Source organism: Oncorhynchus nerka, linkage group LG15 (assembly GCF_034236695.1).
Source record: "Oncorhynchus nerka isolate Pitt River linkage group LG15, Oner_Uvic_2.0, whole genome shotgun sequence".
In the NCBI taxonomy this organism is placed as follows: Eukaryota; Metazoa; Chordata; class Actinopteri; order Salmoniformes; family Salmonidae; genus Oncorhynchus; species Oncorhynchus nerka.
In genome coordinates this window covers 61,528,607-61,544,404 of record NC_088410.1, presented here as the reverse complement: position 1 = coordinate 61,544,404, position 15,798 = coordinate 61,528,607, and the positions used below count along the sequence as shown (strand labels likewise).

Sequence of the window (15,798 nt, the reverse complement as noted above, 5' to 3'; positions counted from 1 at the left end):
AAATACAACTATGGGATTTTAATTGGCAATCTGTGTCACTTGGCCTTCGGCCTGAGAAGGCTACACAGGGGTTAACAGAAATCTACTTGAAGAAAAGGCAACTTCTGATTGCAATAACCTCAGGGCTTGGTGTTTAATGATAATGGCTGAAATAAGCAGAATAAGGATCCTTTGGAGGACCTATGGTTAATGTGTCTTGTACTGTAACTCATTGTTAGGCCAGGTACAAGTCATTACACTCACTCCCTTAGGCTCAGCGAGATATCTAGTGAATTTACTGCCAGTAACCCAAGTTTAGCCATAGATGGAACCTAAATAGAAAGTGGAAATAAAGGGCTTGATGTATTCATCTGAGTTGAGCAGTGCCAATGACTGCCATGATTGAACGTAATTATGGATCTCCAGTGACTCAGTAGCCAGACCTACACTGACACAACACACCTCATTAAGAAAATCCTGGTTTCCCACAGCCTCACTGCTTAAGGGGCTCATCCACTGCAGTAAAGGTTAAACCCCCATCCATTCTCTCATGCAGCCAAGTGGACTATAAAGAGAGTTCATGTAACACAAAGAGGGAGTGGGATGGAAAGGAGGTGGCTCACTCAGGCTCAGCACACAGATTACAGACAAAGCATGTCCACAGAATACTGATTGATCGGATGAGAGGAGGAAGTGTCTTTGAATTGGTACCCAGAGAACCCGCATTGTTGCTGTGATCTTTGTTTCCGAGCATCGTGGTCTGTGTTATAAACCAAATCTTTCCCGCAGAGATGGAAGGTGGTGCAAAGATACAGTACTGTATTTGGAGGGCATCAACTACCACAGGGGAAATTATGGAGAGATTTCAGTGTCAACAGTGAATTCCATCATTTTGAATTTGCATTAGGACATTGAATTTGAATTTCATATTTTGTATTAATTGAATTCATAAATTGACCTTGTATTTCATTATTTGAAATTGAATGTAATGAATATTGCATTCAGTTTTATATTCAATATGTATATATTCAGTTTCAATATGGTAGATATTGCATTCATTGTCTGTGTATTCAGATTCAGTGTTCTAATTCAGTTCTCTAAATTCCGTTTCAAAACCAGAGACAACATCCTGGTGCTTTGCCAGCAAGGAATGGTAGAAGAGAACCGATAGAATCAAAGGCTCTCCGTCTTAAACAGTATTTTCTTCCTATGAATTTGTTTGGGCTATAAACTATTTTCTCCTTCCTGAAAGCTATGACTCTCTGGAACATGGTTGTGCCTTCTATTCCCCTCCATGATGCTCAAAGGACATGTTTACAATGGAGTGTGACAAACCTCACAACTTGACCCCTATAAGAAAAGAGTTGAATAGCTCTGTCATAGCCCTTCTAAGGATAGCTTTTTCACTCACTAATTCATCTTTCTCTTGTGACTGACTGGGTTCAAACCGGGTCACATGCATGTCACAAGACTGTGTAAGCCCACTTAGCTAAAGCCCATAGGGATTAGTCCAGGAAGCTAACAGCCCACTGGGCAAAAACTGGTTGAATCAAAGTTGTTCCAAGTCATTTCAACCAATCAAATCAATATGATGATGTTGCAACAACTTGGAAAACTGATTGAATTTGCAAAAAGTAATTAACTTAAGGGCATTTCGTCTTTTTTACACCCAGCTTTTAAACTAAATCCAATGATATGGAGATTTGTTGTTGTTGTCACGCCCTGGTCTAAGTATTTTGTGTTTTTCTTCATGTATTGGGTCAGGCCAGGGTGTGGCATAGAGTTTTTGTATTGTGGTGTGTTTTGTCTGGGGGTTTTGGTGTGTATGTTAGTGGGATTGTAGCTTAGTAGGGTGTTCTAGGAAAGTCTATGGTTGTCTGAAGTGGTTCTCAATCAGAGGCAGGTGTTTATCGTTGTCTCTGATTGGGAACCATATTTAGGCAGCCATATTCTTTGGTTGTATTGTGGGTGATTGTCCTGAGTGTCTTGATGTCCTTGTTAGAGGTTAGTAGACACATGTATAGGCTGTTTTCGGTTTCGTTTCGTTTATTTATTGTTTTGTAGTGTTAGTGTTTTGTCGTGTTTTACGTTTGTAAAAGATGAATCGCAATCGACACGCTGCAGTTTGGTCCGTCTCTCCTTCACCATATGAAAACCGTGACAGTTGTTGATTTCATGTTGAATTCAAGTTAGTTTACAACTCAACCAAATGTATATCAAAACTAGATGTTAAACTGATGTCTGCGCCCAGTGGGAGACGTCTTCAAGTCTCCAGCAAGGTTACTCATCAAAAGAGCGTGGACCTCAGTTACATTTCACCCCCCTTTGACCTCTTACTCAGAGATCACGGCACCAATATAACTGACTGGGTTCTAAATCAGGCCTACTGCATAACAACCCTTTCTGTGGCAAACAGAAGCAGAAGGATCTGTGCACCCCATTTAATGAGAGCGCAACACAGGTGGCTTTGTGATCCATTCATGTGATGAGCGACCTGAAGACGTGTTAGTTTGACTGATGGGGTTCTAACCCATGTCTCCTATGCGCCAGACAATGCAAATGTTCAGGTCTCTGAGAAGTTACTCATCATGCAAGCGTGGTCCCCGAACCACCTGTGTTACACTTCACCCCACTTTGACCTCATCCTCGAAGAGACTCATCCAAGTCACAGAACCAATGCCTAGGCTTTAGCTCAGCAGGCTAAAAAAAAAGTCTTAACCCAGTCAGTCACATGCTACCTTTATAATGATGTCTTCAGGTCTCAGGCAAGGTTCTCATCACGTAAGCATGACTCACCAAACCACACTCTTTTGATGAGTAACCTTGCTGGATCTTGAAGACTTGTGTAGCAGATGGGAATATGTGAAATTCACTCCTCAGCCTGATGTTTCGCCCCTTGCGCAATTGAAGAATTAATTTTTTTAAAGTGTGATGGGTTGGAACGCTTCAGGAGGGCGGTCACGTGTGTTTTTGAGGCAGAGGTCCTGAGTTTGAGTTGCACTCAGCTCAAATGCCAGGGCTGCTGTGGAGTGAGTTTCGGGGTGAATGTAGCAGATGGGAATCTATGAAACTCACTCGTCAGCCTGAAGTGTTGCCCCTTGCGAAATTGAAGAAGGCTTTTTTTCAATAGCGCAGTTGGTTGGAATGTTTCAGTAGGGTAGTCACGTGAATTTGCGAGGCAGAGGTCCTGAGTTCGAGTCTCGGTATGAGCTGAATCAGGGGGAAGCGATACTCGCTAAGCAAGCAACGTGTCATCCTTCACATTAACTTCCTGAACTCATCTCTATAGGCTGTAGCTAAGTGGGCTAACACAGTATTGTGACATGCAGGAGACCTGGTGTGAACCCAGTCAGTCACAAGAGCAATAAATAAATAGGGAGAGGAAAAGCTATTCTGTGACAGGGCTATTCAACTACTGTATATTCTTATGGGGGCCAAATTGCAGTGTTTGTCACACTCCCTTTTAACGTGTGCTTAGTGTCCTGTAAGCACCATAGAGGGGGTCACGACCACGTTCCAGAGTCTTGGCTTTCAGGAAAGGGGTCATAATAGCTTATAGCCCAAACAGTTCAAACTCTAGAGCCAAATTCATAGGAAGAAAATAAATTCAACATGCCACATTGGCTTCAGAAACCGCCAGAAACCTGTTTAACACAGAGAGCGTTTGATTTTATCTGTTCTCTTCTACCATTCTTTAATGCAGAGGTGGCACCCGAAGTTCAAAGGTGATGTGGCAAAAGAGCCAGAGACAACAACTTCAATGGACAACATACTCTGTAGTTTAGTAGTTTAGTGAACTACTATAGCAGGGCTGAGCGTTATGCAGAGAATGGTCACAATGTCTTTAAATATTAATTTCACTTTATACACAATGTTAAGCTGTGGACTTTGAAAAATCAAAAAGACGGACAGGTTTCAATGTAAAAAAGTATTTGAATTTATGGCGTGAAACCTATTATTTGTTCATCTGATTACAGTGCTCTCCTGCAATTATTAATTATTACATTTAACACTATACACAGTAGACTTTGTAACAAAGTTTTAATGTCTAAGTCATAAAAGCACTGTTGTTCACCTGGCCCACCAGAGGTTGGTTCCCTGGCACTCACTGTAGGAGCAGATTGCCTGTAAAACCCATACTGTATTTTCAAGTATTGACTTAAGGGTGTGAATACTTATGTAAATTTGATATTTCTCTATTTAATTTTCAAGAAATTTATGAAAAACATTTAAAACATGTTTTCATTGTGCCATTATGGGGTATTGTGTGTAGATGGGTGACAAAAAATATATATATTTAAACCATTTTGAATTCAGGCTATAACACAACAAAATGTTGAATAAGTCAAGGGGTAAGAATACATTCTGAAGGCACTGTATATCAGTAGGTGTCACAATGAACTAGCTAGTTAAAAAAGACTGACGCCATAATGGCTACCAGTCTCTGTATTTGTGAAAGTTATGGTGCCACATCAATTCTCTTGTTCTGCATTATCCATCCATCTCTTTTGGCTGGACAAATGTGTTCATATTGTCTGTGTAGACTGCTCTGTGGTGGAATTTGTAGTTTAAAAAAAAACTTTTAAGACTTGCAGTTGAAATAAAATAATATGCCAACATTACTAGACTAACAAACTGGCTGTCTAACCATTCAGGAACTTCAGTACCCCTTGGCCTTGGGTAGCAGCAACAGATTGTTTAATTTTCTATATCCTGTGACAAACACATTTATTCAGTGAGACTAAATTATTAACGTTAGCTGCCTGCCGCATGTTCGCATCAAACTAGCTAGTTAATGTTAGCTATCTAGCTAGGCTACTAAAGCTAACATTAGTAGTTTTGTTAGCTAGCTATAGATTAGATCATTCTAGCTAGTTCTAGAGGACGACTAAATTGCTTTTATTAACTGCTTTTACTGACATACCTTGTTTTCCATTAAATGTGTGTTTTCTCTCTCATGAGGCAGGAAACCAGGTAGGCAGGAGAGGAGCGTGAGCAAAGAAAGAAACCAAGTCAAACAATGAGGTGCTTGTGCAACCAAACGTAGTTGTTGAAAGGCAGGGTTGATGAGGCTCCGTAGGCTGTAGCTATTATAGCACTGTGACTGACAAATGAACCCACCACAGTGAGTGTGGGGTTTACCGCTTGAAATCCCAGGGACAGGGTTGTATTCACAAAACAAAACAAAGGCAAATGGGCTGAAATTGGGGAAGGTATGTCAACGTGTCAAATAAGAAATGCCTGCTTTCTTTTCCTTTACAAAACATGTTATATATATTTTTTTACATTTTTCTATGACATATGAATATGTGAATATGTCTGACAAATGAATATGAATATTGAATATGTCTGGCAAACGCATCCGATGCTGCTGCTTTGAAAGTGGTGTGGTGGTGCCACACCAGATTCCAATCTACTGGGGCAAATGCGGCTCTGCCTTGCTGGTAAGGATGTTGTCTCTGGTTTTGAATCTGAATTTAGAGAACTGAATTTGAAAACGGAATCTGAAGTTGAATATATGACATTTATATAAACTTGCTTCCCGACTCTCAGCGCACTCGTTACAAAATTATAGTTTGTAAACTTGATACACAGATAATGCAATGTCTAACATATTGAAATTGAATATATAGTAAATATTGAATTTAAATATTAAATTAAATAGAAATTGCATTTTAAAATGAATGCAATATTCATTCAATTCAGTTTGAAATCATGAAATACAAGTTCAATTTATGAATTCAATGAAAAAATGTGTGCATTTTCAAAATGATGGAATTCAAATACAATTTCTGTTGGCACTGAAATCCCTCCATAGAAGGTGACTTTCATTTCTCCAACCATGACTCCTCAGTTTCCACTGTTCTTGATTTTTTACTGTCTTTAATTGTATTATTTTAGTCAGTGGGTTGGACTTTCCCCCATCCCCTTCCGTTTCCCCTCCTCTCTACGATTTCCAATAATATAACCACTGACAAGGCTGTTGCATCACTACTGGGAATACAACACATGCTTCCCTTCGGGATCATTATACACACATCATTGAGGGTCACCTTGGGAGAGACTAAGGGAAGTTACCTAATATGTCACATTTATGTTCAATAATATACGTATTTGCTTGTATTGAGTGTGAGATTGTGTTATATCATGACATGTATTGACCCGAGGTTCAAGGCTCGTATTGATCGTGTTCATGTATCTGTGAGCCATGTTCGCTGCTGAGCAGGCTCTAGGAAATGTGTCTATTAGAGGCCTCTGGGTCGTATTCATTAGGTTGCTGTTAACGTTTTCTACTGTGTGCATTAATGAATATGAACATGATGCAGTATACATGTGTCAGTTTCTAGTAGAATATCCAGGCTTCATTAGAATGTATGCTTTGGTTACCAAGTCATCCCCACCCCCACAGCAATACAGCCCTAATTGGCCAGTAGCACATGGTCATAGATAGGAAATAAGTCAGTTGATAGGAATATGTCCAGTTGAAATCTAGTAAGTTCTGTCTGGAAGGGTATCTCCATTGTCGAGCATTGCATTTTTCAGGGAAACGAATAACACGATTAGCTAGGAAACCACAGTAAATGTCATATTGATTCCACAGTATTTAAAATCAGGATATTTACAACCAATTTCAAATGTCAACAACAGGAATCCTTTCAACACTAGGCTACTTAAGTTTTATATATGTACAAATATAGATTTGACACAATAGATTTTAAAGTTACAACAACCCTCCTCATTATAACAATGTAACTCTTGTATAACATAGATGAGTGCAAAACCTAAACCGTTCGTTTCCCCACACACTTAGCAGTTGATGAAAACACTCTGGGAAATATTTTCTCTCTCTTATTGAGCTGGCTGGCTTTTGAGAGGCAATAAAAGTGTCAGAATCCTCATCTCCTCCACAGACTCGACAATGTCTATGAGCCATGTTAACCTCCATCTGCTGCAGCTTAGCAGAAGAGAAATTTAACACAATCAAGGATAAAATGTCAGAGAAGCATTTGCCATGCAGCCCTAGGCCGAAAATTTGATTTCTGATATCAGTCAATTTGGTTGTACCTCCTCCACCCTGCCCCACACACCCCCTTCCTCTCATCTTCTGTCCCTTCCCTAGTCTTTCCCCCTCTTTCTTCGCTTCCTCTCTCTCTCGCTCGCTCCATCCCTCCTTCGCCTTCCACCAGAAAGGCTTATTACTCAATTTACCTCTGAGACCGACCGGCTGGTCTCAGGCTTTTCTTCAATTGTCCTTTTGCTTTCTTCCCAAAGATAGCCTCAGGTCCTAAATGGTGTAAAAAATAAAATAAAAACAAAGCAAGCACAATATTTTCCTGTACATTTGGAGCAATGTAAAAAAAAAAAAATGCGGTCATCAGGGCTAAGATACTTCAAAGGTCTCGCCGGTGAATACTAAGCACTGTTGTCTCATTCTCATTACAGATCTGTTTGTGAGACATAATGCACTCACAATGACACAGAACTCCCTGGCCAGTGTGGATATCTGAGCATAGGCATATCTGATATCTGATATACTCATATGACAGTCCTCATCTTGATGCTAAAGTAAGCATGGCACATCCACATCCCTTCCTCTGAGCATTACACATCCCCATCCCTTCCTCTGAGTATTACACATCCCCATCCCTTCCTCTGAGCATTACACATCCCCATCCCTTCCTCTGAGCATTACACATCCCCATCCCTTCCTGTCAGCATTACACATCCCTTCCTGTAAGCATTACACATCCCTTCCTGTCAGCATTACACATCCGCACCCCTTCCTGTCAACATTACACATCCCCATCCCTTCCTCTGAGCATTACACATCCCCATCCCTTCCTCTGAGCATTACACATCCCCATCCCTTCCTCTGAGCATTACACATCCCTTTGGTACATCCCTTCCTGTCAAGGTGTGGTGTGTCCATGTACAAATCCCCATTGCATCTTGTCCACGCGTCTGCATTTCCACATCCCTTCCTGTCAGCATTACACGTCCCCATCCCTTCCTGTCAGCATTACACATCCCTTCCTGTAAGCATTAAACATCCGCATCCCTTCCTCTGAGCATTACACATCCCCATCCCTTCCTGTCAGCATTACATATCCCTTCCTGTAAGCATTACACATCCCTTCCTGTCAGCATTACACATCCGCATCCCTTCCTGTCAGCATTACACATCCCTTCCTGTAAGCATTAAACATCCGCATCCCTTCCTCTGAGCATTACACATCCCCGTCCCTTCCTGTCAGCATTACATATCCCTTCCTGTCAGCATTACACATCCCTTCCTGTAAGCATTACACATCCCTTCCTGTCAGCATTATACATCCACATCCCTTCCTGTAAGCATTACACATCCCTTCCTGTCAGCATTATACATCCACATCCCTTCCTGTCAGCATTACACATCCCTTCCTGTCAGCATTACACATCCGCATCCCTTCCTGTCATCATTACACATCCCTTCCTGTAAGCATTACACATCCCTTCCTGTCAGCATTACACATCCCTTCCTGTCAGCATTACACATCCGCATCCCTTCCTGTCAACATTACACATCCCCATCCCTTCCTCTGAGCATTACACATCCCCATCCCTTCCTGTCAGCATTACATATCCCTTCCTGTCAGCATTACACATCCCTTCCTGTAAGCATTACACATCCCTTCCTGTCAGCATTACACATCCCTTCCTGTAAGCATTAAACATCCGCATCCCTTCCTCTGAGCATTACACATCCCCATTCCTTCCTGTCAGCATTACATATCCCTTCCTGTCAGCATTACACATCCCTTCCTGTAAGCATTACACATCCCTTCCTGTCAGCATTACACATCCGCATCCCTTCCTGTCAGCATTACACATCCCTTCCTGTCAGCATTATACATCCACATCCCTTCATGTCAGCATTACACATCCCTTCCTGTCAGCATTACACATCCACATCCCTTCCTGTCAGCATTACACATCCCTTCCTGTAAGCATTACACATCCCTTCCTGTCAGCATTACACATCCCTTCCTGTCAGCATTACACATGTGATGATCAAGGAAAATGCTGAATGCTTACAGGAAGGGATAGGGATGTGTAATGACTTTATTGAGGAAAAATTTACTATGCCTGTGATGTGGTTGTCCCACTTAGCTATCTTAAGAATAAGGCACTAACTTGCTCTGGATAAGAGCATCTGCTAAATTACTAAATTTAAAATCAGAAATGTAATGCTTACAGGGAAAGGGATGGGGATGTGTAATTCTTTCTCTGTCAGAATTACACATCCCCATCCCTTCCTGTAAAGCATTCAGCATTTTCCTTGATCATCACATTCACAACACAAGGTATGATATCAAAGCCTAGCATTTTGGGTAGCAAAACAACAATCCACTTGGCTGCCAGCTCATTTCTCCCAGTGCTCAGCTATAATTCAGCATTAATAGTAAAGCATTTATACTGACACTCCACACAATCCTTTAGTGTACAGGCTTTTAAAAAATCACATTCTGTAAGTGGGCTTTTACCCACTGGGCTTTTGTGTCACCTCAACCAAAGCCCCTCTAAAATCCATACCGGGAATACAAAAGTAGCTAACTATCGGCTTAGGGTGCCCAACCAGGTGTGAGCCATACAATCCATGCCATTGACATGACTTGCAAGCAGAGCCTCAGTCAGCTGAATTATTTATATGTGGCTCAATAGGCCTGCTGCCTAACTTCACTTTAATAATCCCCCATGCATTACAGAGACTAGACTACTCCACAACAGTCTCCCACGACCTGTACACGCTGTATGAATGCTATTTTCTCTGCTATCGTACTCTCAGCCCAGCTGCTTTATTTATTCATGGTAACATATTGCAGCAGCAATGGCAGTGGTAGGGACCACACTGCACAGCTCTGCAGCTACAGCATCCTCTAGATGTGACACTCCAGTCATCTGTGATATCTTCTGTTTCCAGACGCGTTTTACAACCAGAATGGGAAAACTAAAGAAAAGCAGTGGCGGTGCAGAGATGTTCTGATAAGAGGGCGGATGTTTATCCCTCCTCCTACCTTCTGTAGGATTTGTATTTCGTTCCTTCTCGTCGTCCATAACAGTTTTCATATAAACCCAGGCCTCTTTTCTCCTCCATTGCCCTCGGTCTCTGCTCTTGGTTATCCCTCCTCAGAGACAGGAAGTGATTGAACTAATGCTCCTAACGCTGGATCACACCATGACCTAATTTCACTGCTATAACAGCTAATGCAATAGAACATAATACAGATCCTCATAAGATACCGGAAAGCATATTACCATTAATTAATTATCACATTATTGAACAATCTGAATTATTGAGAAGACGTGCTTTAGCGGGAATTGGATTTGATCTACACCAAGATGTATAAAGTCTATTCATCCAAACTGGCTCTATATCGAAGACTTTTAAAACAAGGACAGAGAGAGATGTAGACGTAATCAGAGAGAGAGAGAGAGAGAGAGAGAGAGAACAGCCTGGGTTATCATGGTGACCTTTGGGTGAGAGGAGACAGACAGCGCCATGATAGAATCCCTGTAATCCTCACAGCTTCTGCTCATTCAACATGCATGTGGCGCACAGCAGAAATAGAAAATGAACAAGCACATGGACCACAGCCATCTTTCCTTTTGATGTGACATTGTACAGAGTTAGTCTGCTTCATAGCACTACTTGTACTACACTACCTATGCTAATACTACTTTCCCCCATTGTCAAATAAAATTGCTGAATGGTTTTTGGTAACCTATTAATACCAAGTAGACTCTCCTCACAGATGCTAACAGAGTGTGTGTGTGTGGGGGGAGCAGAACAAACTGAAGCAGCCAGTTTAGTTCATCTACATCCAACTCTGACATCCCCAACTGCCACTCCAAATCTGTAACCTTTGGATTTTGACAGCCGGTGTACAGCATTCTGCAGGGGCATTTGGGGACGCAGTGGCAGTCTTCTATTCATGTGGTATTACTACCTGTGGACCGGTGCACCCTGGTCTCTTCCTGGCTGAGCTGCGGGCGCTCACTTTCACAGACACAGCACAGCTCTTTAATTGGAGCACTATCAGCGTGAGCTAATGCCACTTCAATTACCTGCCCATAAACCCCATGGTTAAGACAGAGCAGCACTGCAGAGCCCACAGCTGACAGAGAGAGCAAAGAGAGTGAGAATGTCTGTGTGTTTGTGGCATCATTTGGAACCGGACACCAATGTGAATATATATATTTACACCAATATTGTGTAAAGGGAAAAGCAAGGCAAGGCAACTCCCATGATGACTAAACGGGGTAATGCTAGTCAGTCAGTTTTCCCATGTCATAAAAGGCTTCCTAGAGTTGAATAGGATAAGTGTGTTGTAGGGAAAAAGTGACCCTAAGCTTAGTTCAGGGAAACATCCTATTTTATGATACTAGGATACAGGATATAATTATGGCACAGAGAGGATTTCCAGATTATCTCCCCCGCATGTCTGAGAAACACACACAGGAAAATTTGATAGAGAAAAACAGATTTGGTTTGGAATCGTTGTCTGACAAGAGTGATTCCTGTTTGTTTACTAGTAACGTGGTGGCATTTGGTGACCCCTATGGTTCGGTGCTGGACACTGTTGGCACTGAGTGGTTCGTGTGATTTCGCCAGTGACTAAATTCGGAGTGACAATCAGATTCTGAGACTTGCTGTATGGTATCCTCTCATTAACATGACTCTGTCTTAACTTATAAATCACAAGAGACTCCAGCATTGAAAACCGGCAGAGAGATTTCTCCGGCTATTCCATAATATCTGATTCTGAGATGCCCACTTTTCCATTCAGACTAGAGGAAAGGGTTACAGGGGTCATCAAAAGTTAATCTGCCATCAAGGAACAGTATGACATCAAGCCCATAGTAAACTATATGATAGAAAAAACATATTTCATCAATTCAATTCAATTTCATGTCATCTATTTCCCTGGGGAAATACATTATCTGTCAAAAAATATTTCCATTTTTTTTTTTTCATTCCAGGATTATAGACTATCTTTCAAGGAACATATCTTTTCGATTTCAACAACTGTGCATTTTCTTTAAATAAATCACCCTCGCAACTGACAGATTCAACTTTACTTTCCTGCCATATTGCAGAGAGAAGTAATTAAGTCGAACAAAGTACCTTAGCTCAATTAGCCAACTTAGCCAACCTCTGAGTATCCCCAGGTGAATATCCTGTCGGAAAGGAATGATAAATTACCTGCAATGGACCACTAACCAAAACATAGCAGTTAGTATGTTCAACACGTCATATGAGTCACAACACACAAACATATCAGTGGCCATGTTTAATACAGTCACTCACAACACAACACAACACAAACAAAAAGTCAAGGCCGGAGGGAGGGAGGCTGTTTGTTGGGCTTTTGAGCATACCTGACCCTGCAGAGTTTGGGTTCTGGTTGGTGGCTAGCAGTGTGATGAAGTCCTGGCAGGTATTGGGCTGCAACAGTGGGCTGTCGTCCAGACAGAGGTCAATGATGAGGGCTACCGCCTTCTCACAGTACATATCATGGTCCTCTCTCTCCTCCGCAGAACTCATTCTCCTCTGTGAGCCTGAGTCCCACACAGTCTTTAGCTCTCAGCCAGGACCTGAGAAGTAAAGTGGAGGAAAAGCTAAGGCAGAAGAGGGATGGTGATGGTGCTGCATGAAAAAATAGATGCAACTTCCCGCTCTCCTCTTATTCTTGCTCTCTCTTTGCCTCTCAGGCTCCTGGATGTACAGCCAGTCAGTGTCAGTATGTGTGTCTTTGTGGGTGTGTGTGTGTGCGTAAAAGAGAGTGTGTGGGAGGGGTCTTAATGAAGCAGTGGGACCCCCCAGGTATTCCCAGAGCAGGAGTGTTGCATCATACCATATGCATGCTGAGAAAAGAAGAGAAAGAGAGAGGGCTGACCCTCACATGTGCTCTCTCTTTCTCTCTCTCTCTCTCTTTCTCTCTCTCTTTCTCTCTCTCTCTCTCTCTCTCTCTCTTTCTTTCTCTCTCTCTCTCTCTCTCTCTCTCTCTCTCTTTCTTTCTCTCTCTCTCTCTCTCTCTCTCTCTCTCTCTCTTTCTCTCTCTCTCTCTCTCTCTCTCTTTCTCTCTCTCTCTCATAGCATGTGGTAGGATACAGTATGAATATAAAGGAGCGATTGCTCTAGCTCTCCTCCTCTTTTTGTCTCTAGAGGTCTTTCCACAGACTGTGCATGTATTTATCTTATGCTCATGGGTACATAAATGTGCAGTATGTAGAAGACTGTACATATTACTGTATTGTTACTGTAAATAGGGATGGGATTTACTGCATTTCATCAATTGAACTCAAATACTGTTCCCACTTTACATGTCTGCTGCATTTTTAATCATTCAGGTGTGATGTGCATGCAAATTAGTTCCCAGTTATTCCAAATAAGGTGTTAGTGGTGATAAGGTGAAAAGTATTTCAGTGTGAGAAAAAATGAATATGAAAATGCCAGAAAATGCATACACATGCAATAAATTAACAAATTAATTACATTTGTGCTGCTTTACTAGCTAATCCATTTATTTCAAAAACAGATAATGATATCAAATACAGCTGCTAACCCACTAATACTGCACCATGCAATTGACATGATACAATGTGAAAGCAGAGAGAGAGAGAGAGAGAGAAGAGAGCAAGAGAGTGTCTAGAAGGAGAAATAGAGAGAGAAAGAGAGATGAGATGCTCCAGTCACAGAGGTCAGATGTACAGTATTCCTTATCTGAGTCAGGATTACAGAAATTGGAGTCCAGGTTAGGAATATATTGATTAATCGGCAACTACCGCAAAGATGATCGCCAGCACTCAGCAAAACATGCCCTCTGACATGGTAAAGTCACTTTACATATATGTGCTTTCATTCTTCTATTCAATAGTATTGTTAACGAAATACTGTACATAGGGAGCATCCATTGTTGAAAAGTCATACAGGGAAACTGATTTCTTCAGAAGAAGTTCTAAAGTCTGTTATGAGTGTCATGTCTTGTGTTTCTCGGGTTAAAGTCACATTTCCGCTTGAATCTGTCTCCAACGGTATGCACACTGTCCATGTGCATAGATCTATAGGCAACCATAAGGAATTGAAGTATCTATGTGCTGTTGTTCCTTTCTTGCCCTCATAGATACTGTTGTGCTGTTGACCTTTACTTGTTGGCCAGCTTTTGCATTTCTGGCATACAATTTATTATTATTATTATTATTTTTTTTGCTCATTTTAGTTATCATTAATGTTGTTCTCCTCTTTAAATCTCTCCTCCTCCATCTCTGTAGCATATTGCTGTGTTTTAATTAGCGGGAATGCCTGTAGCTTAAATCTTCACAATGGGATCTGATAGGCTATGTCAGTCCTTCCTTATCTACTCTGACTGCTATTATACAAGGCACAATTCGGAGATTATTATGCAGGGTGTCAGGGTTATCCAGGGAAGCGTTTGAATCACATTAATTGACATGGATGCGACACTCGACGGTGATTACATTTGTACTATACTTAATGAAGTGTCAGTGATTTGTTCAAGGTCTTGATGACTTCTTTTGTCGTCAATGGTGCTAATGACACAATGAAACCAACTCCCTCTCTTCTTCACTTTCTTTTGTAACTCAACCTACCTACGTCTGAACCTAACAACTGTAGTGTGTGTGTTTGCACGTGTACACCGGTATGTGTGTTTTCTCCATCAGAATGGTGTGGCTTACCATGGTCCTCCACGTAACTGGAGAGGCATTGGGATAGCTTTGATGGTGATCCTGATGATCATTTCACTGGTCATCCTGTCTGTCATCATGCTCACTCCTGGTAAGAGGAAAACAAGCTAGGCTCAGAGGCAGATGAGACTACAGTCTCTGGGTCTCCCAATACCCCCAACTAGCATACTCCTCAATACTATCAGTCCCAAGCCAAATCAGTCGGGTTTATGTCTGCTATATATTTAGCCTTACATTGAAATGCTTTACTATTTGCTTTTCAAGACATCCAGTAGAATGAGAAACTATTTGACATAAAAAGTTACATTCATGAGTTTGATTCACTTTTGCCACTACAAAAATGAGATCCACCAAACAGAAACCTGATAGAAAAAAAGCTTTTTATGAGAGTAATGTAATTACAGGAAATGTTGGCTCAATGGGAAATTAATAATCAAAAAGTCTTCTTCAATTTGTGTTCAATTTGGAGTTGGTGAGAGCAACTATATGAGTCTATTACAGTGTTAAATACGCAATTTCCTGGGTGAAAACGGATGAAATTGACCGGTATATCCACAAAACATCACCCATTGTCTTATACTCACCTCTGGGATCTGTCTGTCAGTGTTTGAAGTCTGTCTGGGAGTTGTAAGAAAGCTCAGGAAAACATCTGAAAACATCTGGAATGATCACACATATTCAATGTAGAAAAAGACCTTTGCGCAGAGCAAAGAGCAAAAACGATAAAACGTGTGTGTTAGTGAGAGTCTAAGCTTTTCCATCATGGGGTCATAATGGTTTGTAGATCAAACTGTTCGGACTCTATAAAGATGTTTTCATGAGAACAACCGATTTCGGTGTCCTCTTTGGTCTTACAAACACCGCTCTAAGTCAGCCTTCACCCATAGCACAGAATAATGTTGGGTAGCCACAGATTCAGCAAACATAGATGCATCCAGACGATTTTTAGAAGCACACAAAAATCGTCCACAAAATATTGGGACTGATTGTTAATATGGAGAAATACATTTGGCATACATTATGCAGTATGGAAGCAGATTTATGCCATGTTTTATTTGTATTCATTTTGCC

General features: G+C 41.3%; 1 protein-coding gene across 1 annotated transcript in view; it reads right to left on the bottom strand.

The window, feature by feature from the left end:
• Positions 1 to 12,532, bottom strand: part of syt6b (synaptotagmin VIb) — a 46,083-nt gene extending 33,551 nt beyond the window's left edge. Inside the window, exon 1 of the mRNA XM_065000721.1 lies at positions 12,400 to 12,532. Coding sequence (XP_064856793.1) covers positions 12,400 to 12,532 — 133 coding nt within the window. The remainder of the gene's footprint in view (positions 1 to 12,399) is intronic.
• Positions 12,533 to 15,798: the final 3,266 nt, after the last annotated feature.